The 25108-nt window shown below is 29.5% G+C and overlaps 1 protein-coding gene across 2 annotated transcripts; it reads left to right on the top strand.

Annotated features, from left to right (window-relative positions):
- Positions 1-733: 733 nt before the first annotated feature.
- LOC143258697 (CD63 antigen-like) lies at positions 734-20661 on the top strand. Of its 2 annotated transcripts, XM_076518119.1 has the most exons (7): positions 734-1012; positions 10186-10374; positions 12673-12747; positions 15433-15534; positions 16066-16197; positions 18914-18997; positions 20014-20661. In XM_076518119.1, the coding sequence occupies exons 1-7, from the start codon at positions 950-952 to the stop codon at positions 20077-20079; spliced, it is 711 nt and encodes a 236-aa protein (XP_076374234.1). In that variant the 5' UTR covers positions 734-949; the 3' UTR covers positions 20080-20661. The 2 variants fall into 2 exon arrangements, with proteins under 2 accessions (XP_076374234.1, XP_076374235.1); XM_076518120.1 differs by lacking the exon at positions 18914-18997 and having other exon boundaries at positions 738-1012.
- The last annotated feature ends 4447 nt before the right edge of the window (positions 20662-25108 follow it).

Here is a 25108-nt window from a genome sequence, read left to right as displayed (position 1 = left end):
GCTCATCCATCACCATTTTCTTTAGTAAAGTCAACAAATTCCAAACCATCATAGGAGATTCCACATAGGATCTCTTGAGCAAGAGCATGCTGGTAGTTCCTGGTGGGTGTTGGTGGTATCATAGACTTGAGGTGTTTCACACCAATGAAGAGAAGTTTGTCTTCAAGGAGAAAAGTTCACCTTGAGGTTAGGATTTTATCTCTGGGATCTGTGGAGGATATTTTCACTCATGCTTTTCATCTATTTCTGCCAGAGTTCCAATGGATTAGATAGGCTACAAGCTTAAGGAATGATCTAGAAGAGCAATCTAAAATGAGAAAAGGAATGACTAACAATAGTCTCTGTCATGGCTTCATTATGGTTTGATGCATTCTCTCCTATACATTTTCTTAATTTTGATACATTTTCATTCAGAGAGGTTAAAAAGTTGCTCCCTTCCTGTTTCCTGCACTATTGGTACAATTAATTAACAAACAGTTAGTGTTGAATACACCAGTATTCATTCACATATTTTTCGCGCGTAATTCTTATTGCGTACTTGGTATTTCTACTCATAAAAATGCATCCTAAGTTTTAAAGTATTTCGTCAATAACTATTCTTTTGAATTAACATGCAGACGAAATGTTTAAGAATGTACTACTTACTTACTTTTTAAACATATATTATGTATTAATTTATAACCTCAAAGCATGTAAAATGATATGAATCGTGGATCACTAGAAACAGTGAGTAATAACCACCTGAGTGAAGTTACTTTTTGTCAGAGAATAATTCGTGTGTAGATAGAATAGTGGTGGCGTTATATTAGGGTATGAAATCTTATGCAGGAAGAATTGCTTAAGTTGTTATTCTAAAGTTTCAGTAATTTTATTTCACAGATAATTGCAAAAAACAGCTTCTCACAAAGTATTGTGAACGTTTATTGCAAAGAAGAAAACTGCTATCAGAATGGTGCAAGGTGGAATGTCAGTTGTCAAGTATTTGTTATTTGCTTTCAATTTTGTATTTGTGGTAAGTAATGTGTGATGCTTTAGTATATTAAGACTACTTTGTTTAAGAGCAAACCATGGTTACAGGGAATTTGTTTACTGACTTAGACCAACCGCTATGTTTGTAACACTTAACAGATCGTTAGCGTAATCTATTTAAAAATTAAATGACAAGAAGCCTATAACCAATATGAGTAGTAGTATCGCTGTATCAGTATCACTATCAATAATCAGTTTCACGTTACAACTTGCATATGTAGAATTTTAGAAGTTTATTTTGAATTTCATGAATTTCTTAGAGTAACTTTATGTTAAAGTTAAGTCAAGCTCGTGGTAGTCGTACCATCTTCATAAAAAAAATTGTGTACATTTTGAATTAATCCATTTCATTTTAATTTTTAGTTAATTACTAAGTTGGTCGTTAGTAATACAACTAATGCTAGTAATGGTAGATGTGGGTACACTGGTAGATCTTAAGTAATCAACTTTTAAGTTCTAACTTCTACTATGTTTTAGCATCTAGTAGTAGTAGTAGCAGCAGCAGTAATTTTTTCTTCATATTGGCTACTTACTAGTACTTGTGCAAATGCTGTAGATTTAGTATTTACTGTTTAAACACATTAGCAGTGTAAATGGTAAACAGTGCAAATTATTCATGCTTTTGTAATATTTTTGAAAAATGAAAAACTTGTGTAATGTGATTATTTTGACTCATTGCATATTATTAATAGTGATAATAATAATTAAGTTACATACTGCATAATAATAAAAACAACAATAAAATTCCTAGTTTAATTTTTTGTTTTTCTAATTAGTAGCTAATTAGTACTACTACTTGGTGAAAATTCCTGGACATTGTGCAAATTTACAAAAGAAAATTATCAATATGACTATTGTGGTCAAATAGCCTTTTCCATTACCCTGTTTAATGTAGGAACAGTAAGTTCTTTTCTACTGTAAGTACACAAATAAAATTTGCTTTAGCTCATTGTTTGATGATTTAGAGGGAGATTTTAAAACTGAATTTGCTTATGTTCACTGAAATTGAGAAGTAGAAGAAGCTTGGTTCTTGTGTTTAAAGTTGTTTTAAACTTATATAAGCTATTCCTGAAGGTCTGTTTACAATGCAGATAGCCCAAGTATCCTTTATCTGTATAACACTTTCCTGAAAATGATTGAAAGCTCCTGGAGATACAAGGCTAAATATACTGTCCACTTAAAGGCGTGATGTGTTTGCATATTCAGTATTACACAATTTCAAATGATTTATGCATATGCAATTAGGAGGTGGTAAACAGGATTTTTGGTTGCTGTAATCAATGTAGTTGAAGTTAGTTGGCCAATTAGTTTTCCATCAAATTTATAAGGTTATTGTGATAGCAGTGGTTTGTTTATTACTGGGTCATGAAGACTGTCTCATGAATGTTGGCTATATCAGAATATGGTGTGTAGTTTTCCTCCTGTCTAAGAGAGGATAACTTATTGGAAGTGGTTTAGAGGAGGGCTTCTAGTACTGGGGATTGTAGAGATAGAAGGGCTACACAGATAGGTTAAATTATTGTTTTCCTGAAAAACAAGGGCAAGAGGCTGAATATTAACCAGGATTTGAAAACTCCCCATGCAGATGTTTTTAAAAGTGCTGAAAGTGCAAAAGTAGTATTGAAGTCAATACATATGCTTTGTAGTTATAAACTCTGTGTTTAAAACTTGAGATACATTTTGATTTAGTTTTGATAAGGATTTAATAAGAAAATTTCCAGCTTTTACATAAATTTAATATTGTTTTTTTCCATGTGTTTAGCAATTGAAGTAATAGAATAGAAAACTTTATATTTGCAGACCTGTATTTCATTTGCACATCATCATATGTGTTCAAGTTTAAAGATTAAAAGGGAAATTGTGAAACTCTTATTTCTTTCACACAAGTTTTATCCCAACCAAGTTTCTCTTCTCTACTCATCTTATCATTGGTATGTAAGTATACCATACTTGCTCCAATTTTTTTGCTCCACTTGCACAAACTAGTAAAATCTTGTAATTTTCTCCACCTACATCAGCCTACAAGTGGTACAGTGGTATGTCTGTGGACTCACACTACTAGAAATTAGGTTGATACCCACAATTAGCAGAGCAATGATAGCCCATTGTGTAGCTTATTGTTTAATTTCAAACAAACAAATTGCCTACATTAATGTGCTTCCTATCCCAAGTCCATATTTAGGCTTCTATTATTACTTCTTACTCACTTTTCTTGATGGCAGAATGCTTCAGTGATAGTTTTATGAACTTGCTACTTGGAGTATATGAGTATGTACCACTTAGTTTCCAGTCACTGGATTAGTGGACAGAGGTTTATTCATCCTAAGTGATGCTTGTACTTATTATTCCACTCATGAAGATGAACATAAATCTGAGTGCCCTCTTGCCAATAACCCTGGATAGTTTTTCCCAGGTGTGTAGTAGGAGCAGGACCAGCCCATGTAGTAGCATCCTTGTAATTGTAATTCAAAGATAATTCTTTGCTGTTTAGTGAAGTTGAGTGTTGCTGTTCTTTTTGATACTCTTTGTCAATGATGCCAAAAAAGGCTCCTTGATTTTTTGTAATTCCTCATGAGAAGTGTCAATTCTGATGCTATTGGGTGAACCTTGTTTGTTCAATATCCTTCTCATGATTCCAGGAGCAAGAAATGTTGCTTTGCCTTTTAGGTAGCATTAAAGTTGTTTGATTTGAAGTTGTTCTTTCAATGTTATACTGCATATTGTTGTCTCTGTAGCTTATCACTTTCTACAGTGTATGTGATGCAGTGTTGTTTAGATTGCTTCTTCTGTGTTTAGTTTGTACAACTGTAAGTCATGCCAGCCAGCAAACAGAAGCATTTATATTATCTTCTGATGTAATCACCTTGAGTAACAGTTAAAGTAGCTTTTAGAGCCAAAGCAAGGTACATATTTACTCTCACAGCCTGTCTGTTGTCTATAATGTGGATAATTGATATTACCGTGTATAAATTTTGTGCTGTTTCCTACTTCACACCATTTTACTTCTATTGTATAATAGAATTAGAATAAACTCTTAAGCCTGAAATAGATAAATATTTCATAATTAAAATATTTTTAGGAAATTTCTTGCTTCTTGATGTAAATTTTAGTTTTTCATAAATGCAAAATTCAAGATAATTATTGTTAAATTTCATTCATTAAATGTACCAAATTGAGACAGTAGAAACTGTAATCACTTCTCTGCTTAACTTCGATACCTCCTAATTTCTGATCCATTTCTCCAGACGTATGACAATTTTTTGAAGATAATACTTTTAATGCGAATTACAAGAGCTTCTAAAAAAGGAGGTCTATTATTTTTTTATATTATTTATTTATGCATAAAAGTTTTATAAACAGCATTGAGCCTTCCATCCAATCTGGAACTTCCTTGATCTCTTCTTGCAGGTTCACAATGAGCAAATTAATTTTGAGTTGATATCAGTACAGTTCACTTAATTGGAAGCTACCTGGCTCTTTACTGATCACATGCAAGTTTTTTACCACTGAATGTATATAATGTCTTTGTAAAAATACTAACTTTCGATATTAATCTGCTGAAGTTAGATGGTTTGTAATGTTCAAAATCTATACATATTCCTGATTGAATATTTGTTGTTTTTCAAGTAATAAGCTTTAATCACCATTATACCTTCCAAGGTTTATAGCATTCCAACTGTAGGAACAAACAATGTATACTGTCTATTGCTTCATCAGTTTATAAAAGTTAGGCAGTTTTAGAAATTTTAGTTGACAATAATACTAGCAATTATTAGTATTTAGATACACATGTAGTACATTGTTGATTCTTACACTTAAGAACCATTACAACTTTAATGAATAGGTGGGAATTTCACAAATACTGAATTAACAGCATAAGTTACATGCATTTATAAATATATATTTAACTTAAACAAACATCAATATTAAAATAAATAAATCATAGTAAATCCATCACAATTATCATTAATATCATCATTAGTATGATAAACAAATGCAATTATCGTATTCATTTTGCTGGAAAATGTAAATGCAAGTCAATAAAAAAAAAAAGAAAAACATACTATATTGGTATAAATAAAGGTTGACTAGCCAACAATTTCAAACTTGTAAAGTTGTCTGTACAACTTGTATTGTGTAGAAATACTGATTCAGTGGCATATTATTTGTAATGCAACAGATAAGGTGTTGCATTTGATTATATTAAACATAAAAAAGTAAAAGAAGGAAGGTGCTGTTAATTGACAAATGATGTTATTTTCACTTATGGCATTCATATTTTGTGTAAATTTTTCCCCTAGCAACAATCAACTATGACATGAGAAGGGATTTTGTTGTATGTTGAGAAGAAAGTATTTATTCAATTTACTGCTTGTTTTTTTTTTTTTTTTTTTTTTTCAGGAACTCAAATGAATAATTCTTGGTAGGAACCCAATAAGCAGGTTGTGATTCAATATTCTGTTTAAATGGGAGTTATATTAGCATAACGTCATGTGTTTGATTTCTGTGAAATGGTTTATTTGTGATAAATTTCTATTCTGTGACCAGTGAGCTAAATTCAAAATAAACACAAATGATTGTACTAAGAAATATATCTACGTTACCAAGTATTGCAACATTTGCTATTGTGATTACAGAGTAGAAAGGCCTGTAGATAAAGTTGTGTACTACACAGTATTTAGTTTTGACAAAAAATTTTTCGATCAGTTTAGTGTTTGACTCTAGTTAAATGACAAGATTGTTTTAATGTATTGATGCACATTTTAGTAAAGTACAAAAAATCATTATTGAAACAAGGTTATAAATACTGTGTGTGTGTAAGTTGTGGAATGTAAAGTGTAACATTCAGTTAGAAATATTAGGTCATTGATTGAGTGTCATATGTAGAACAATTATATCCCTGAGAAAATATTTTCATACTTCTTACACACAGACAATGCAACTTTACTAAGGTTAGGTAAATAAAAGAATTCACTAAATTGTAAATGAAAAAAAAATATTTTTCTTATTGTTTGGAGCTCATGTGTGGGATATGAGACCTCTAGACATTAACTCACAGAAAGCTTAAAGCTAGATCTGCACTAACTTTAAATAATGCAGTTATTAATTTCTGAACAAAAATGGATGGAGAAGTTTGATCCTCTGGACTCGTAGAGATAATCTCAGAGGCCCACATCTGCTTTATAACATGAAATAACAGTTATTAGTTTCTGAGAGTGGGTTTGGGTTTACTGGAATTTCTTATATTTATGTCTATGTACAAAATGAAATAATATATAGATTAATTCCTGAGACAGTTGAAGTCCATATCCCATAGATTCTCCATAGATACTTGCTTATACAATATCAGAGAATACAGTTTATTAATTTCTATAAAGGAAAATAGTTGGGTGTTCAGACTGTCCGGACTTCTTCACCTAGAACTGCAGTTGCTTGTACAACAATAAACATAATGGTTATTCTGTTATAAGGTAGAAACAAATTGTAAGAAGAACAGTAAAGTCACTTTATTTAACAGTAGTTAAAGGGTTGGGAATGAGTGCTGCCAATCAGTTGTCTCCTTTCTAGTGAACAGTATGAAATTAGTGACAGTAACAGAGAGCTTTAGTAATTTTGAAACAACAGAGCAGGTAAGTTTAATAGCAATCAGAATCAAATTGAGATTTTTATTTTGCAGCCACCCCTCCCATCCAATTAAATAGCTTTGTGTTTCATAACAAACATAATGGCAATATTTTGATTACTTTGATAGTTGGAATACTCAAACTGTGAATAATTGGGGGTCATAAATTTTTATAATTTATTCTTTTAGCTTATGATTTCATCATAATTTTATTTAATTGATTGTTGGGTTGAAATATTCAGGCAGACATGGCAGTTTGTACTTGTATATCAATATTTCGGTATGGAAAATTAAAGTATTTGCATTCAAATTCAGTGGTATATTATTTATATTTGATGAATGATTTAGTGAATACTTTATTGTAAGAGTAAATGTAAATTTTGTACTAGGATTTCTAGACTGTTCCTATTACTTTTGCAGGATGTTAATTTCATTTACAGTATGGGCTTCATACCAATGGGATAGCTTCCTGTGAGAATAAAGTATGTACTTAAAGAAAAATTAACATTTTTTTCTACAAAAAACAGTATGATATAATACATCTATTGATAGATGAAAACCTTGAACTTTTATTGGTTATAAATAATATAGTATGGAACATCAAAGAGAACTATTGAAAAATCATGAAAGAGAGGAAGTGACAGGTGGGTGTGGAAAGAGGGGTCTGATTTTATGCAGCCAAATGAAATTGAAGGCTATAAAAATTATGCTTTGCCTGAGTAATGACAACACTATAATGAATAATTTACAGTAAATGTCATACTTCTTGTAGGGGGTGTAAATAAATTAGAGAAGAGAAAGAAACTCATCATATTTTTCACACTAGGTGAAATTCAGGATTTTGTTTTGATATTGTGTTATAAAATTAAGGATTTAAAACTTGTATACTATTAAAATATGGATTAATACCTGTGGTTTTATGCTATACTAATTGCTATAACATGAAGAAAAAGTGGCTTAATAAAATTTTTAATGTAACTTACTGAAAACATTACACAGTAAAGGATGTATATGGTGAGAGAGTTAAATCAGGTCTGTACTCTCCAATTATCTTAAAAGTTATTGTATTACATGGTTATTTATCAATTAAAGTCACTTAAGAAAATTTGAGATAGTTACAAAAGTACATTCAGCAGTACATGAACACTTTAAGCTTTCTACTGCTAGATTTTTTATTAATTTGGTTAATATAAACTCTGTTCTATATAAATTATACAACATTATAGGTAACCTAAATTTCTCTTGTATGTTTAACTATATTCTATATTATGTAATAGACATTTGTTATGATACTTTATTATTTTTATTATTACAAATTATTTTCTATAGTTAAAATTTCTGATGTTTTGAACTATAATATTATATGTCTGTGTTTTTTTACGTGTGGAATAAAGATCACACACAGAGACATCTAATTACAAATCATATAACTTCTTTATTTATACATTGTTGAACAGTTCATTTATATCAAAATTCTAGATTTTTTTGTGATAACATTACTTCTAAATCATTAAGTTCATTATTTTGAAAGTCTAGGAGTTCTGTAATAAGTTTTTCTGTTATATATTCAGTAACATAGATTCAACATTAATTATCAGTTAACATAAGAAATTCTCTTGGTCATGATCTATGTAACTTTATAAACAGTTTTTCTGAGGATTCCACAAGAAGCTCAGCAGATCTGCTTTCAGAATAAGTTATTTTAACAAGAGGGATCTTCCAGCAACAGGTTGTAACAAAAATACACTTTGGCTCTTAAAGAACTTATTCCTGTTTTTTATCTAATATTTTTGGCAAAATCATCTAAGACAATCAACTTATAGCACATAGAGACAAACTCTTTTAACTTTTTTTTTGTGTCATATTTTATTTTGTCCTGTATTTTATCTATTGTAGTTTTCTCTACATACCATCTCTTCAAGCTGTGAATTCTTGCCTTGAGGTAATGACTGGAATGTTGCTTTTAGCTTACTACTACTACTACCATAGTACATCTTCCCTATTTGCTATTGTGGTTCTCTAGTCACTGCCCACCCAAACTTATACATTTTCAGTCTCCTGCTTTTGCCATACTATGTTATGAAATAAAAATGTATTTCTTGATAACCTTTAAATATTTATATATTTAGTAATGGTATTCCACATAGAATAATATTGAAGTCAATCTTTTACTTGTTTTTTTTTTCATAAATATTTAATCTACATAGTTAAAATGTTATCCTTGTGTTGTGGCTTATTAATTTCAATTTTACAAATTACATGATCTAAACATTCTTTTACACATGAAATAACTTCAGAAATAGCTTGATAGAGAAAGTCCATAGACTTGCTTTCTCTGCACAGTAGCAACACCAACAAGAGTTTGTTTTGGAATTCCTTTTGACTGTGACTGAATCTGTAGAGATAGTAGTAATCCTGAACTGAAAGTAGGTTAGTTAGGTTCCTAAACTTTTCAGCTTGAGTCCATCCAAGACCTTTGACACACTGGTTGAAGACCACATGTAAAGATTTTAGACATATTTAATAATAGCCATCCTGAAACATCTTACTTTCAGTGAAATTTGTTCTTTGAAAAATAAAAGTGTAACCATCATTATTGCAATACATGAAATGTTCTGGTTTTAAAGAAGATATTCCTACATCTGATAAGACCCTCTGAAACCATTTTTGAACTTTAGTTTGAGTACCATAAGTTATGTAGACAATTACTTGCTTTTCATGTTATTCACAAAACAGTCTTAACATCTTAGATGTTACTTGTACAAGTAGAAGAAAATTTTGTTACGTGACAGTAAATGAAGTTACTGATAAGTTTTTGCAGTTTATTATTTCAGTGCATAAGTTACAAAAGTCAGATAGAGGTATGGGCCAATTGTTTTGTTTAATAGGTTTCGAATTATTCACTTTTCATACTAACATTCCTGGTCTGGTGGTTAGGTTAATTGACTTGGAATAGCAGGTATTGATTTTGAACCCCTTTCTCATTGAAAATGCTTGCCCTTTCAGCTGTGGAAGTGTTATAATGTTACAGCCAATCACATCATTCATTGGTAAAAGAGTGGCCCAAGATTTGACAGTGTGTGGTGTTGTCATGCTGTTTTCCTTCTTGTTTGTTACTGCATAGCTCTCATGTAGTTTTCTGCAAAATTCAAAGCAAACCATATCATACTTAATGTATTAAATATATCAAACTGATAATCAAAATAATTAAGTTGAAAGAAAAAGCTTGAGGTTAAAGCCACCAAAGCTTATCAGCCATATGAAGAAAATACATTAGTTAATCTTGTTTTAGATTAATGTATTTAATTAATTTAATAAAAAGTGATTCTTAACTTCTACAAATTTCTATTTACTGTTTTTACTTTTAGTTAGTTATTCAATGTATCCCTTGGTTGTATGCTAATTTTATAGAAATATGGTTGGTGGTTACAGATTTCTACAAAAGTAACTAAAAATGTTTTTGTATTTGCATGCTTTTTGGTGCTAGAAATCTGATTTTGTATAATTATTAATAAGTAATTTGTGTATTTCAGGTAACAGGAATAGCTCTTATTGCTGTTGGTGCATGGGTACAGGCCAAGGCAGCAGAGTATGTTGACTTCCTTGGAGATAGATATGCTTCAGCACCAATCTTGCTTATTGTTGTTGGTGTTATTATCTTTGTGTTGTCTTTTATGGGCTGTTGTGGTGCCATAAAAGAAAATTATTGCATGGTGATGACAGTAAGTATAAAAACATTGTTCTGTTAGCATGTGCACTTATTATTATAACAAATTCAGATTAATAATTAGAATTAAAATTCATTTACTAGCTTGATCCAATTTATCACACATGTTCAAGTAGTGCCTAATGTTTCTTTTTAAGAATTACAGTGAAATGTTATTTACAGCAAAGTTGAGAATATCACATAAAGAAATATCAATGTTAAAATACAAAATATTGACAATTTTTTGTTCCTGTTATTCGTGAACAAACTTTTTTTAATAATATTGATGTTTTAGACCCTTAGTCATTTCTAACCTTATATTTATGCATGCTAAACATCATCTCCACAATATATAGATTGAAATATTTCTTTTGCTACTAAAGATGTATATACCAAAGAGGGTAAATATGTAAATATCTAAAGTGATGTATTTCTGAGTTCATCAGTTTGATCATTAATACAAAGAACTGCTTCTTTTTTTCCATCTTGATCCACTTTGCAGTAGCAAACGTTTTGAAAAGGAAGTTTTTGCTTTAGTGGCAATAATAATCTGATGCTACAAAGTGTAGTATCTTTTATTAATGATAACTTATCCTGTTTATATATATATGTTTAACAAGAGTTCTCATTTTAAAGTAGTAAATTTGATGAAATGTGCAAAAAATGTCAATTACTTATAACTAGTACTGGTTGAACTAGCTGAAAATTATTTATGATGTAGTTGTAACTGTAATAAACGTGTGTGTGTGTGTTATACATTTGAATAACCAAAAAATCACGAATAACTATATTGATACCACAGAATTCCATTATAATTTATTAGGTTTAGTGACAAAGATGTATTTAAGTTTTAAAAAAATATAAAACTTCAAGCAGACTAAAGACACAACCTACCTTCTTGAAATTGTGGTTTGAAAGGACAAGGAAACCTATTCATAGATTAAAATGTCTGAGAAAATTCCTTGGGTGACATTCTAAGCTGTTGATTGATTATTCACATGTTATGCATTGAAGTAAGTGTATATAAGGGACTGTTTCCAAAAATAGAGGAGAATGGAGCCATTGTGTTTGATTCAGTCCATAATCCATATCTCAGCAAATAGAAAATACATGAATTTTTTATTTTACATTCTAGCTTATTAATATTGGTGTTTGAGTTCCTAATTTGTATGAAACTATAGACTCAATATTTTGACATCACAAACATCTAATTTTTAAACAGCAATGCATTCAACATACCACATGACTCAATAAAATCTGTATTTAGCTGTGTTCTTTTAATATTTACTTTTAAATTAAGAAATTAAATCACATATAATATTAAGGTTTGAATTATAATCTACAATTTGATTTTAAACTTATTGACATAAATTCATAAAATAGTAGTTCAATAAAATTTTGAATGGAAGCCAATAGATGTGGTGGTATGGCCTTTGATCTCTGACCTGTTGAGAAAGGGTTAAAACAATTTTGAGAATGCAAACATTTTGTAGATGGTGTGATATCAGTGGAAATTGATCTGTTTTGGGGAAGACTGTGTAATAATACAATATATATATATACACACACTGTTATCATAGAGATGTTTTCATTTTGGGGAATTAGAATTTCTAATACGGGCATAAATAACTTGTACTTAATGTCATTGAAAAACAAAATAATATGGATCAACTGGGGGCACCAGGATCATCCAGCAAGATAACTGCAAGAAGTTATATCTTAGGCATGATATGCAAAAGATTTGTCTTTTAACAGGTGAAAATCCATTAACACAAGTGTCACTGGCAGAAGTTGTCCACATGTGTCAGGTAATAGTACACAATATAATCAAGAAGAATGTTCATCTAGAAAAGTGACACAAGCCACATGTAACAAAATTGATTTCATGGTGTATATATAGTTGCTGAGAAATAAAATTGATATTTGTGTTATTTCTTAAAAAGATACACTAGGTAAAAATGCCATATGCAGTCCTTGTGCATTTCTATGATATTGTATTGTTCAAATGGGCAATGAACAACTGTAATTCTTGTATGTACACTAGATGGATTATGGAATACAAGTAAGGAGAAGTTGTGTTCTTTGAGCAGGGCAATTTATGATAGGGCCATTAGAAGGGTAAAATATAATGGAGGACTATTTTTAAGATTCACAGTCATACAGATCATGACTGGACAGGGCAATGCGAATTGTAATGATGTCAGGCTTCAAAATTGTTTTAGTACAATCAACTTCTGTATTGTTAGGACAACTGAAAAATGTAAAGTTGTTATTTATATTCAAGTAAATATTTAAATATTTATATTTTTTATAGTTTGGTGTTCTGTTGTTTATCATCTTTGTTCTTGAACTGGCAGCTGGTATTGCAGCTTATGTATACAAAAGTGAGGTATGTGTATGAAAATTATCTATATTAGTTTAGTGTGCACTGACTTATGATGTAATTTGAAAGAAACATTAATACATTCATTGTTATTTTCCTGGTAAGTGTTTTTGTTAATATGTAATAAGATATATGGCCATTAAATGTAATGACATGATTTTGAAGACTTTTTACCATAATTTCCAATGCACATTATATATGTAGCTTGTTTGTATGCATTTAGTGAATTCTTAATATAAATATAAAAACTATATTGTAGTATGCTTTTCATAACAGACACTGAAAGGATATTACTTATTTTATATTTATAATAAGAATTCACTAAATGCATACAAACAAGCCACATAGTGGTGTGCTTTTTATAACAGACACTGAAAGGATATTACTTATTTTACATAAAGGTATAAGTTAATGTTTGAAATTGCTATTTATCTGAATTTGATTTGATACAAATTAGTGATGTGAAAGTACTAGCAATATTAAACACAGTAAGTTTACTGGAGTTGAACTCTTTCTGATGTTATTATACATGGGTTGTTTATTCTTTCTAGCATTATAGTAGTTGAAGAAAGACTTGTTTTAAAATGTGTTTCAAACAAAAGTAGTTATTACTGTTAGAATTTATTTTCAAAATGGTTACACTTTTATTATTTAAATATTGATAATTAAACTTGTTTTTATACTGTTATGGTACTCAATGCTTAAAAAATGTAACTAGAAGTGGGTGGTTAACTTGATTAATTGATGTAATTGACCACCTCTGAACTGAGCACATCAATTAATGATGTGTAAGATAATTAGTTAATCAAAGTTACTGTTAAATTGAATAATGTCATAAGAATGATGAACTAACTGATGTTAGTGTTTCTTACTATTAATATTTTCTATTATGCCAACTGTTCAAGACTTGTATGAGAGTAAATGATATGAGCTATGTAGCTGGTGGACAGTTAGGTTATTTCTCTTGAAATAGCTGCCAGGCTGTTTTGACTGTGATGGAAGTGCTACAGCATTAAGGAACTTTTCAGAACCATTTTTTTTGTGACCTTTGTTATCCTGTTAGTCAAAAATTCACCCTGGGGTAGAGCTGGTTAATTAGTAGTATTTGTTATGTACCAGCAAAAAAAAAAAGTGGTTGCTATTTCACCCCTACCTTTTGTAAAAACTTGTTTGTATTACCATGTTAACTTAACATTGTAGTTAAACTAAATAGTTTTAGTAATTTTTATTAAAACTGTAAATTTGCATTTGCATTTAAGCACACATGAGCACATTCTTTTATTCTGTTATGCACTGTAAAAGCTGATCTTTTACATATGTGTTTTGCCCCCTCCACTCCCACTAATTTTGTTAGCACCCATGCTCTAACTCTAGAGTTGATGTTTATCACAAATGTTTAGAATGTTCTTGTTGTTGATTGACTGATATGGGCAAATGTTTTTGGTTATTTAGACCAAAAAATGAAGACACAAGAGTTTCATGCTTTTTGTCAATAGATATGGATTTTGTGGAAGCACCACATTTTAGATTATGTGTTTTTTAATTTAGATCTGTGTTTTTAAAAATGACCACATTTCATAATATGAATTAAGTAAACAAAAGAAACTAAAACATCACACGAATGCAATGTTTTTGTTATTTTTAAGCGTGCGGAATCAGTTGAAAGATATAATAGAATGAGTAACAGCAAGGTTCCAGAAAGAAGCTCATTGATCAGTTATGTTTATTTGAAGTAAGATTTTTCTTCTTCTTAGCTTATTGAGTGTTCTTCATAAGGTCTCTGAACATTATTAATCATGTTTAGATTATCAACTGTAAAAAGGAAAATGACAGTACACCTTGATGGTCATTGGCTGCCCATAGACTTTGCTAGCTTTTTACCAGCTAGCCACCAGTAATTCTAAACCCTGTAGTGTGCACAAAGTATGTTTGATGATGGGAAGTGAGCACTAACTATTATTAATATCTATTCCGTTTAAGCTTAGTGTATAGTATGTTGTGTATAAATCTATTTTAAGACACAAACTGAATTTTTTCTAACAGTATAATATCTATTGCACTGAATCTAAGAATGCTTAAAAAAATAAAAGTAATATTACTGGTAAACTACATTTATTGTTTGCATTACTCATTTATATCAGTAGTAAAAATTAACATTATAAATATACCTCATATGAAACTATTTAAAACTATAAGTATTATCATCCTATTACAAATAGTCAAGATCACTTACATTTTTGTGCATTTTATATATATCAAACAATGGAAATAAGTATATCAGTATTATTATCAATTGCCAGAAAAGAATACTGTATCTGTACAAAAAGGAGGTTAACTGTTTGTAACTAGTTTTGAATTAAATGGTGAAGTTAGGTAAACTTATTTAGAGAAACAAACTAACATTAAGTAACTATCAAATACTAAAATTATAAAATTTGTGAATCTCTGTGAATTGTTACCAATACTTGCACATATTAAAAACAATACATTTATTTGCTTGTTTTAAAGAAAATATTTAATAATTATATTATAGACGGTGGTATGTTTTAGAACAGTTGTGTTACTTTAGTTAATGTTTCATTAGTTCCTACTTTAGAATTATGTGTGGAGTAGACAGTGTTTTAAAAATACTTTTGCTTGTGTTAGTAATGAGAAGATTATAAGTGGACAGCTTGTACATGTTTATTGAAGGTGGAAGCTGTAATCAGGGAAAAAATGGAGCATACCATGGAGAACTACAATGAAAAAGGTTATGAAATTGTCAAGAAAACCTGGGATGATGTGCAGTCCAATGTAAGAGCCCATGTGATAGTTATACATAATAACCTTGCACTCTTGGCTAGATAAATTAAAATAGTAACCTGTATCTTAATCGTGTTTGACAATATATGTTTTAAAATGAAATGAAAAAGTTTTATTAGTTAACACTAAACTACACATAGTTTAAAAAGAAACACTTCCTTCTCAGTGTTTTCCTCTTGTATAAAAAAAACTGATGAAGAACAAATCTTGAATCATGATTTGAAAAAAAAAATGTTTGTAAATGTATTAATTTTTGCAATTTACTTTTTGCAAAAGAAATATTTAGTGCTTTAGTATATAATTAAAAAATGTCAAATAATAAAATATTTAAAAAGTTTTTGAACTAGTAGTTTTAAGTTACTTACAATTAACTCGATTTAGTCTTTACAATGTATATATAAACAGAATGTAGTGTAGTTATTGTTAAAACCAAAACATAACTTTGCATTTGTAAAATATTATAAAAAATTTCATTTTGCAAGAAATTAGGTGATACCTTTTAAATCAGCACTTCCATTATAGCTGAAGTGTTGTGCAGCTAACAATGCAACAGAATGGTCATATTACTTGGGTAGTGACAACCTCCCATATAGTTGTTGTCAAGAAAAGGACCCCAGTAAAGAATGCAAGTTAACTGATGATTATTATAAAAAGGTAAGTTTATGTTTCAGACAGTCTGCAAAAGTATATCAAAAATAGTGATTTCTTTCATGAATATGGTAGAATTGATTAAATGTTGTTTGCAGCTGTTATTATTAGTTAAAGATCTTATCCATGGTTATACCAGAAAAAAGGTGCTTCTTACATTTCTTTGGAGTTGGAAAGTCTTTTAGAGTTTTACCTTTTTATGATATTTCTCTGTATTCCCTCATGAGTAATTTTAAACCACAGATAGGATACTTTTGTTTAGCACAACTTATATCAGTTTTAAGTTATTTTGAAAACTTTATAACAAAAACTAGTTCAAGATTTGAGATTTTGTTCACAGATGGGTGAGGACACAATACAAGTAATATATGATTCAGAACACTTGCTCTTTTAAGAACTTTATCAGTGAATCTTTGAAAGGGGCATGCACATTTTTCAAGCCAAACGACATTGCTCTGAACTGAGTCTGTCACCAGTTATAAATGCAGAAGCTTATCTTTAGCCTCTACATTTATTTGTCAATATCTGCTAGAAAAGTCTTGGATGCTAATGCATATTGCTGTTGACAAGGTATTCAGAATATCACTTATAAGACGTAATAGGTACCTATAAATTTGTTTAGACCTTGTTTAACTTCTTGTAGACCATATAGAACTGGAAATCATTTTTTTTCTGAAACACTAAAGAAGCCAAAAAGTGTCTACCTAACATAGATAATTTCATTCATTTCTTTGTGCAGTACTTTTAATTTAGTGGATGGATGGTAATAACAATATCACCTACTAAATATTGGTCTTTCACTAATGGTTTCAATTGTATTTAGCATTGTCTTTAAACTAGGTTTATAACTAAAACATCAGCATACTTTAGTGATGTCTTTAAATTCTTCACTTTCATTAACATTGAGATGCAAGCACTGTCCTTAATTGGTCAGTATTTATTTGGGGTTAAATTTTGCAGAAGGCTCATTTATTTCAATGAAATTTGTCATAAAGTCAGCAAATCCTCTATGACAACAATCTGAGTGGTTGATAGCTCATTTTGTTACTGACAGTTTAGCCATGAAATTTCCTAAAGGTTGAGAATTGGCAAAATATATTTCTCCCTCATTGTATACTAGAAAATAAAGGTTTAGGTGTTGTTGTTTTTTAACATGTTAACATACTTTTTCATCTGTAATAATCAGACTTGGTACCAATTTGACCTACTATTTCCATATCATTAAATGTGGCAATTCAGTTCTAGTTTTGTAATTTAGAGAGGATTTTACTTAAAAGGAAATCAAAGTCTCTTTATTTGATAACTCTCATTTCCCAACTGCTGTAGATTGTTTCCATTCCTTTTTTAATTATACATTTTTTGGAATAATTCACCATTTCTCCTTGGACATCTTGTACTTTATTCTCATACTGATGCTCACACTGATTAATGAATGCTAACATCCTGTCATTATAAATGGCATAGTGCAATTGCAAGTACTCTCTTAACCCTTAGATAGCAGCCATCATCAGTTGATGCTACTACCTACAACATTTCTGCTGTTTTAAGGTTCATGGAATATTATCGAACACTTTGCTAGATATCCTTCAGTAGCTATAGTGTTAAGATTCCATAACTTGATATAATTTCAGGTTTTTCCCAATAAATATCTTTTTATTAAGTGTGCTGCCTACCAAATGGTTCTTGAGTTACCTCCCTTTTATTCAGCATATCTGGCTGGAAGTTAGGCTATGCTAAAAAAATTATAATCATAAAAAGAATTATTTTCAAAAGCCATTTCTGATTCCAGTGAATTAATAGTAGAAGTCACTAGGATCATAAATGGTTTTTGAAATAAAGATAATTTTTTATCATTATCATTTCTATTATGTTTTCGCATAGCCTTGTATTGGCCTTTCCCTCAAGACTGCAGTTTTCACCTAGTTACTCTCAAATATTTAGTAAAGGTTAAAATGTCTCTACAAGTTATTAATTGAGTAACAGTGTGATTTTAACTGTTGAATGTCTTAGCAGACAAGATAAATCCACAAAAGAAAAACAACTGTGATTGTAAAAAATATTTTGTGCATACAGTTGAAGTGAAATGATTCTTTCTGAACACACCTGTTGGGAAGAGCAGGCAACTATCACAATTTCTTTCAAACAAAATTTGTGCCACTTTTTTATTTATATTTAAGGCATGGTACAGGGTTGAGCATAGTAATCTTGAAGTTTAAGTTGGAATAGGCAATTAATTGATGTATAATACATTATATATTGCAATTGAATTTTATTGAGTGGTGTCATAAAAGATAAAATTAATTACTTGTAACTTATGATTAAGTTGGTTGTCATAAAAATAACTAACTGATATTAGTGTTTCTGACTATTAATATTTTTATTTTTTAATTACCCAAGTTTCGTATGAGAATAATGAACTAATTGAAAGGTTATCTTTAGACTGCTCAAAATTTCGTTTTTTTAAAGACCTAAATATCGTAATTTTGTTACTAAAATGTTTTATGATTGCTTAAAAACCTATCCTAACATTAAATTGTTAGTTCTTCTTTTATTTCTGTATTACCTTGCATAATCAAATCTAAAAATTATAAACTTTGTGCAAGCTGCCCAGTAATATTTTTGAAAATGTTATTATTAGCTTGGTAATGATAAAAGAATTAAAGATAACTTTACACAGTTATCCAATGATATTTATATCTATTTTCTAACCGAAATTTTACAGGGATGTATTGAGGCATTGGCCAAATTTTTGGAAGCAAAGATTGTAATTGTTGGAGGTGTAGGTATTGGTATTGCTTTTGTGCAGGTAAGGGCACTGTGTATTTAGTATTTTTTATTTTTTCATAGAGACAAAAAAGACTCATCTACAACAGCAGATATATATTCTATAGAATAAAAAAAATTTACTTATCATTTAATGCTATCAGAATATATTCTTATTTGCTAGATGTTTGTAATTATATAAATTTTCAATTGTGTTACCTTGGAAAGAGAACACACTTATAATGGTGATTATGTAAATATTCACATAGTTGTTTGTGCATATGTTTTCATATGTAATGTCCATCTTATGGATTAGTGGTAAGCTTACAGACCTATAGTATTAAAATATATGGTTTGATTCTCCACAGTTGACAGTATTACTTTTTCAAGGTTTACAGTACATTTTTTTGGTTTTAGTAATAACAAGAAAAGACTATTAAAACCAAGTAGCATTAAAACAAAAAATAATTTTTTTTGCTATAAATCTTGTGTTGAGAGTCATCAAAATGATTAAAAAAAAAACCCTGAGTGCTTTCAAAAGGTGGGCCTTTCTTCCTCAGGTGCAAACTGGGAACTTGACAATCTCCAGAAATTATTCTTTATGTTTACTTTGTGCTAGTGTAGCACTTTCATATTTATATCATGTTGTTTGGCTTAAGAATAAAAAGCATGCTTTTTTCCGTTAGGCTTGTGTATGCATCAATCATTCTGGTAAGTTGTTATTACTATTATTACTGAAAATACATGGAGGTTATTTTAAATTGCGTGGCATAGGCTTGCATCACCTGAGCAAAAAAGTAAACAAGTTTACCACTTACTAGGTATTTCTTGTTTCAGGATTTTTTTTTCTTAAATTAAGTTTTATTAAATATTCAAGTTTCTGTAAAATGTTGTAAAATAATGAAAAAAAATGTTTAGAACATGTTATATTTTAATATTTACAAGGAAAATATTTAAATATGGTTTCTTATTTTTGAGTTATTGTTACCTGTTTCATATAGTATGTAACTAATAATAATAGTAATTAAAAAAAATTTCAATAAAAGGATTTTATTTTAGATCATTGGAATCATCTTTTCCTGCTGTCTTGCCCGTGCTATTAAAAAGGAATATGAACAAGTTTAAGGATCTGATCATTTAATCTTTCATTGCCATGACCTTTGTCTTTTTCTTTTTTTTTTGCATGACATCTTTACTCCATTTGGCAATATATTTTGCTTTGGGTGGGCACACTATTCAAATTGCCAACTTGCTTTTGCAATAGAAAGGCTCCAATTTTTTATTCTTGTACGTTGTATGGATATTGTGTTTTCAAGTATTGTAAATGTTTTATCTACTTAAGACATTTTATGTAGATAGTGATGATTTTATCTATCCAGTTGTAAACTTTCTGTTGTTGTTTTAAAGGAATTCTCTGTGATATTTTATTATGTAGTTTTTCAGTGAGTGTATGCAACCAAATTCTTTTACTTTTTTTCATTTTCCAATTAAAATAAATGAAAAAGGTTACTGTTAGGACAAATTTGCTGGATAAACTTCTAGTTAATATTACTCACAGTTATGTTGATGAAGCAGTTATTATGTTATAAAAAAGTTTATTCCAATTAGAGAGTTAAAAGCATATATACTATTTACCTTGTTATCATTTCTTTTATTCCTGTAGTTATGTGTAGTTTATGGACATTTGAATAAATCTAATCTTTCCAACTTGTGGTAAAGAATTTTTTTATTTATTTCTTACGTTATTAGCATAATCTGCATAATACACAATGATATCCAATGAACATGAAAAGCTTACAGTGCCAATAAGTGGACAAAGAATATGCATGGGTATTTTGATATGCACAAGGAGTTTATTTCTCAATAGAAAGAAACATCAGATCCAGTTTTTGAAACTGTAGATCTTTAAATAGCACAAAAATTGGAAGTAATATGTACTTTTTTGCCTTTTAATTTTCTGTAAGTTTGTATTCCAGAAGTTGGTGTATAAGATTTTTTTTCCTTCTACTTTTAAATATATGCAAATCATGTGTTTTCTTGGAATGTGTTTGTGGTGTTTATTATTTTTGGTTTTGTTGTGTGAATATTTGTATCAAGATATTATCAAAGGTAAAGGAGGTACTTGCACTTCTATTCCAAATGTAATGTAACTGAAGGAGTGCACTATGGAAATGACTTAACCAAATATTTTGTACAAAGATATAATATGGGTGGTTGTTATTTTGTGACTTTACCAGAGGAAACTTGTATGTAACAAAAGACAATTTTCATGTGTGAATATTTGTGTTTTATTTGTCAAAGAGAAAGAAAAACTATTTAGAATTGGGAAGGTTAGAACACAATGTTCATGGTTGAACTAAATTTTCTGGTAAAAGCAAATACATTTAACAGATATAAATGTATAACCCTTTTTTAATCTATGGATCTGTATAATCTAATGAATTGAAAAAAAAAGCTTAATGTCTAAGTTATATTTTATTTCAAGTGATATTTGGTATAACTTCTGTGTATCAAGCTACTTTTTGTAGCTGGATTGGACCACAAAATAAAAGAAAAACAAAATAAAAAAAACACTATAAATCTAAAATACTGCACACAGTAGAGTATTTAAGTAGGGGCCAGAGGGGGCTCAACCCCAGGGCCTTATGATCTTCATAGGAAGGCCTATTAATAATTTTATTCTATGTAAAATTACATGAGATGTAGGGCTCACAAAAATTATTAGTCCTTGGGCCCACACAACCTTCAATCTTACACTGACTGCTCAAGTATGAAATCATTATTCAGGGAGAGTTTAAACATAATTTGATAAAGCATATTTTCAGAGTTATCAAAATAGTCATGAAATAGAAATGTAAATAATATGAAATTTATGTGTAATGTATTTAATTTAGGGGAACTAGAATGGTAAAATGCAGTGAATAGTGACTGCAGATAAAAGATGTGTATGCATATACACATACAAAAATATATATAACAGATGGTAATGATAGATAAAATGTTTTTAATTTAATTACTATTTATGTACAGTTATGATTTTAAGTGTCTTGTGCCTTTCTCTGTCTGTGAACATTTTATCTCTAAGTGTTTGAGAAATAGGACATGAGGAGTGCAATTAACAGAATGATTGTTATTTTTATTGGTACTTGTTGTAGAATATGGGATTTTTATATTTTTGTCCTTAATTATTTTTTAATTAATTAATTAAAATAATTTTTGAACCAGATTTTTTTTAACATCTTGACTTAATTTTGAAGTGATAGAAAATCACCAACTCTAGTGGGTTACTACTTATTAATGAATAAAGGTATTGACCAACACATTATAATACCTATCCAAGTTAAAGGGCAAGCATATTTGATGGTGGGTTTCTTTCCCCTAAGACTGAGAGTGAAGCATTCTAGCCACCATGCTGTACTAGGGCCTCCAGTTAAATTTATACAAATTAAACTGTAATTGTAAATATAGAACTACTACTTGATTAATTATAGATATGACGTTTGAGTTAGCTGAAAGAAGGTTAAGTGTTCTCAAACTCTTCACTAATCTATATACATGTTTTATGGAGGTATCAGATTAAGAACATGCAATTCAACAACCAGAATTATAATTTCACCAAAAGGTTGACCATAGAGTAATTTCACTGTGAGCTGGCCTCAGTCCATTGATTGTTAAAGCCCTTTGTATAGATACTTTCTCATTATTAGTCTTTGTAATAATTTTATATCTTGCTCATACATGATCTGTTGTGGAAGATTTGTTTCTTGTCAGTGGATTTGCACATTTGCTCACTTGATTTAAGTCATTGGTGGATCTGTTGTACCTACAACTGCATCTAGAATATTTAAATTCATAAACAATATTTCAGGTTTAACAAGAGGGAATTCTCAGTAGCTGAAACACTTGAAATACTTTTACACACGATTAGAGGGAGTTAATTTATGAGCATGGTCAAATACAGTTGAAAGAGTTTGACCTCCCAGGTCCAAAACTGTAATTATATCTCAAATTGATCAAAAAATAATGGAGCTATGACCTAAATGTTTGCACTTGAAAGATTTGGAGCCATTCTATAAGCCAAGGCTAAAAATAATTTTCGAGTCTATTTATGGATAATCTTCATGAAAGAGTTTACACAGGTAAATTTTTTACCAACAGTGCATGTTTGCCAGTATGTGACAATGTCATTGATACTGTTTGTTTAGGAACATGATAATTTAGCTGTTTAGATCCATTAACTTATCCTAAATAATTATATAGGATGTTGTCTATGATATTTTAGGAAAGTTATTTTCCTTTTAAAAAATTATTAGTATTTTCAAGTTCCCTATGTAAATGTTTGTTTTGTGAGTATGTGAAACAAAATCTTAAAATATTCATCAAAAAGAAATGGGATAAAATTGCCAAGTTGGAATGTAAACCAGTAAATATATTTTTATGATAAACTTCACATTCAGATATGCTTTTATTATTAATACATCCAAGAAGGCAAGCTGATAATTATTTTTCATGTTTTACATCGTACTTTGTACTATCATGTTCACTAATAAACTGTTGATGTACTTTATCAGAACTATCAGAATTTACAAAGTATCATCAGCTTTCTGTTGATTTATAGGTTTACAATAAATGATAATCCTTTAGCAAATTGTTTAGTTTTTTCATGGTAACACAGGAATAAGATTGGTAAGTGTTGTTTGTTTAGTGTGATAGTTAAGAAGGATATGAACTAATGGGATGGTGTTGAATGTTTGCTAATGGCTTAGAAAAACACCATTTTTAGGTGTGGATATTAATTTAAGGGGTAGCTTTCTTGGAAGAAATGTATCACCTTCTTCTGAGTTTGTAAAATATCTTCATGTCAGGAAAAAACTACATAATTTTGTAGGAATTTAATAAGAGAACGTTGGTGTTAAACATTTTTCAGTGCTTACAAATGACTGATATTACTTGTTTTTACATTATTTTATGAAAATTACTTCCATTGTTAGATTACTATGTGGACTTGTGATTGATTTAATTTCATATTGGCTGAAAGTTGAGAAATATTTTGTATTTGGCTCAAAGTATTGTGAATATCAAAAGTACCAAACACAGCTCAATGCCTTCCAAATGTTATAGGTCGTATAAAGTTATATACTTGTACTCAGTTGTGTGTGTGTGTATATATATATATGTATGTATGTATGTAGCTTTATAACTGTATAATCTACATTTTGGTTTTGATACCATAGACTCTTCATTACAAGTTTGTTGTCATTTGCAAATAATATCTTATTTGTAGATGAAAAAAATCTACAAACAAAATATAAATGACTTTGTAGCTTTGTAGTTCCCAGTTTATATTTAAAATTGATAAAGGATGTGTTATTATTGAAGACCTTATGTATTTGAGGGTGAAATGTTAACCTATTCTTAAAGCACAAGAAACAGTATCAGTGATGTTAGTAGTGAACATATTAATGAGACCTGGAATTTGTGTTTCCTGCTAAAACTAGAATTTTTGTTTTTTCATATACTGCACTATAAGATTGGATACTAAAATTGTTCTCATTCATGAAAGTGAGGGTTAGGTTCCTTGCAAAAGCAAATGTTTGGCTTATTCTCTTATTTTCAAGACACCTGTGAATATTATTTAAAGGTATCATGGAGATAGTATTTCTTTTTTCTTTTTTTTTCAACAATTATTATAAAATTCCTTTGAGAAGTGAATGAAATATTAAGTTTTATATTTCATTTAACATTTTCTCACATTTAAAAAGTTTAAAAGAATAATAAGAAACAAAAATTATGGCTGATGTGCTCTATAATCTAATTAGATATTTAATTAATTTTTGTATAACTATCATAAACTAGAGTTCTTGCCCATTTTACTTATTTATTATTGTGGGTACTATGCTCCACTCAGCTTTATGTAAAATTAAAGAAATGTAGAATTTTAGGCGTATTTGCTTCAAATGTTTTGCTAACGTATTGTTCTGTTGGTAGCTGAGATACTTTTAAAACATTATTATTTGGTTTTGTTTAGAAGCTACAGAACAGTATTTGAGAGAGAGACTCGAAGCTTTATTACTTGTTAGTAAGTTTGAGTTGGGAAAAGAAGTATGTTTGTGAATCTATTTGATGAATAATTCGTTTATACTGTGTTCATTTT

The sequence above is a fragment of the Tachypleus tridentatus genome, chromosome 8 (assembly GCF_004210375.1).
Source record: "Tachypleus tridentatus isolate NWPU-2018 chromosome 8, ASM421037v1, whole genome shotgun sequence".
NCBI lineage: Eukaryota > Metazoa > Arthropoda > Merostomata > Xiphosura > Limulidae > Tachypleus > Tachypleus tridentatus.
The sequence above is the reverse complement of the archived record's forward strand: the minus strand, read 5'-3'. Positions and strand labels throughout refer to the sequence as shown.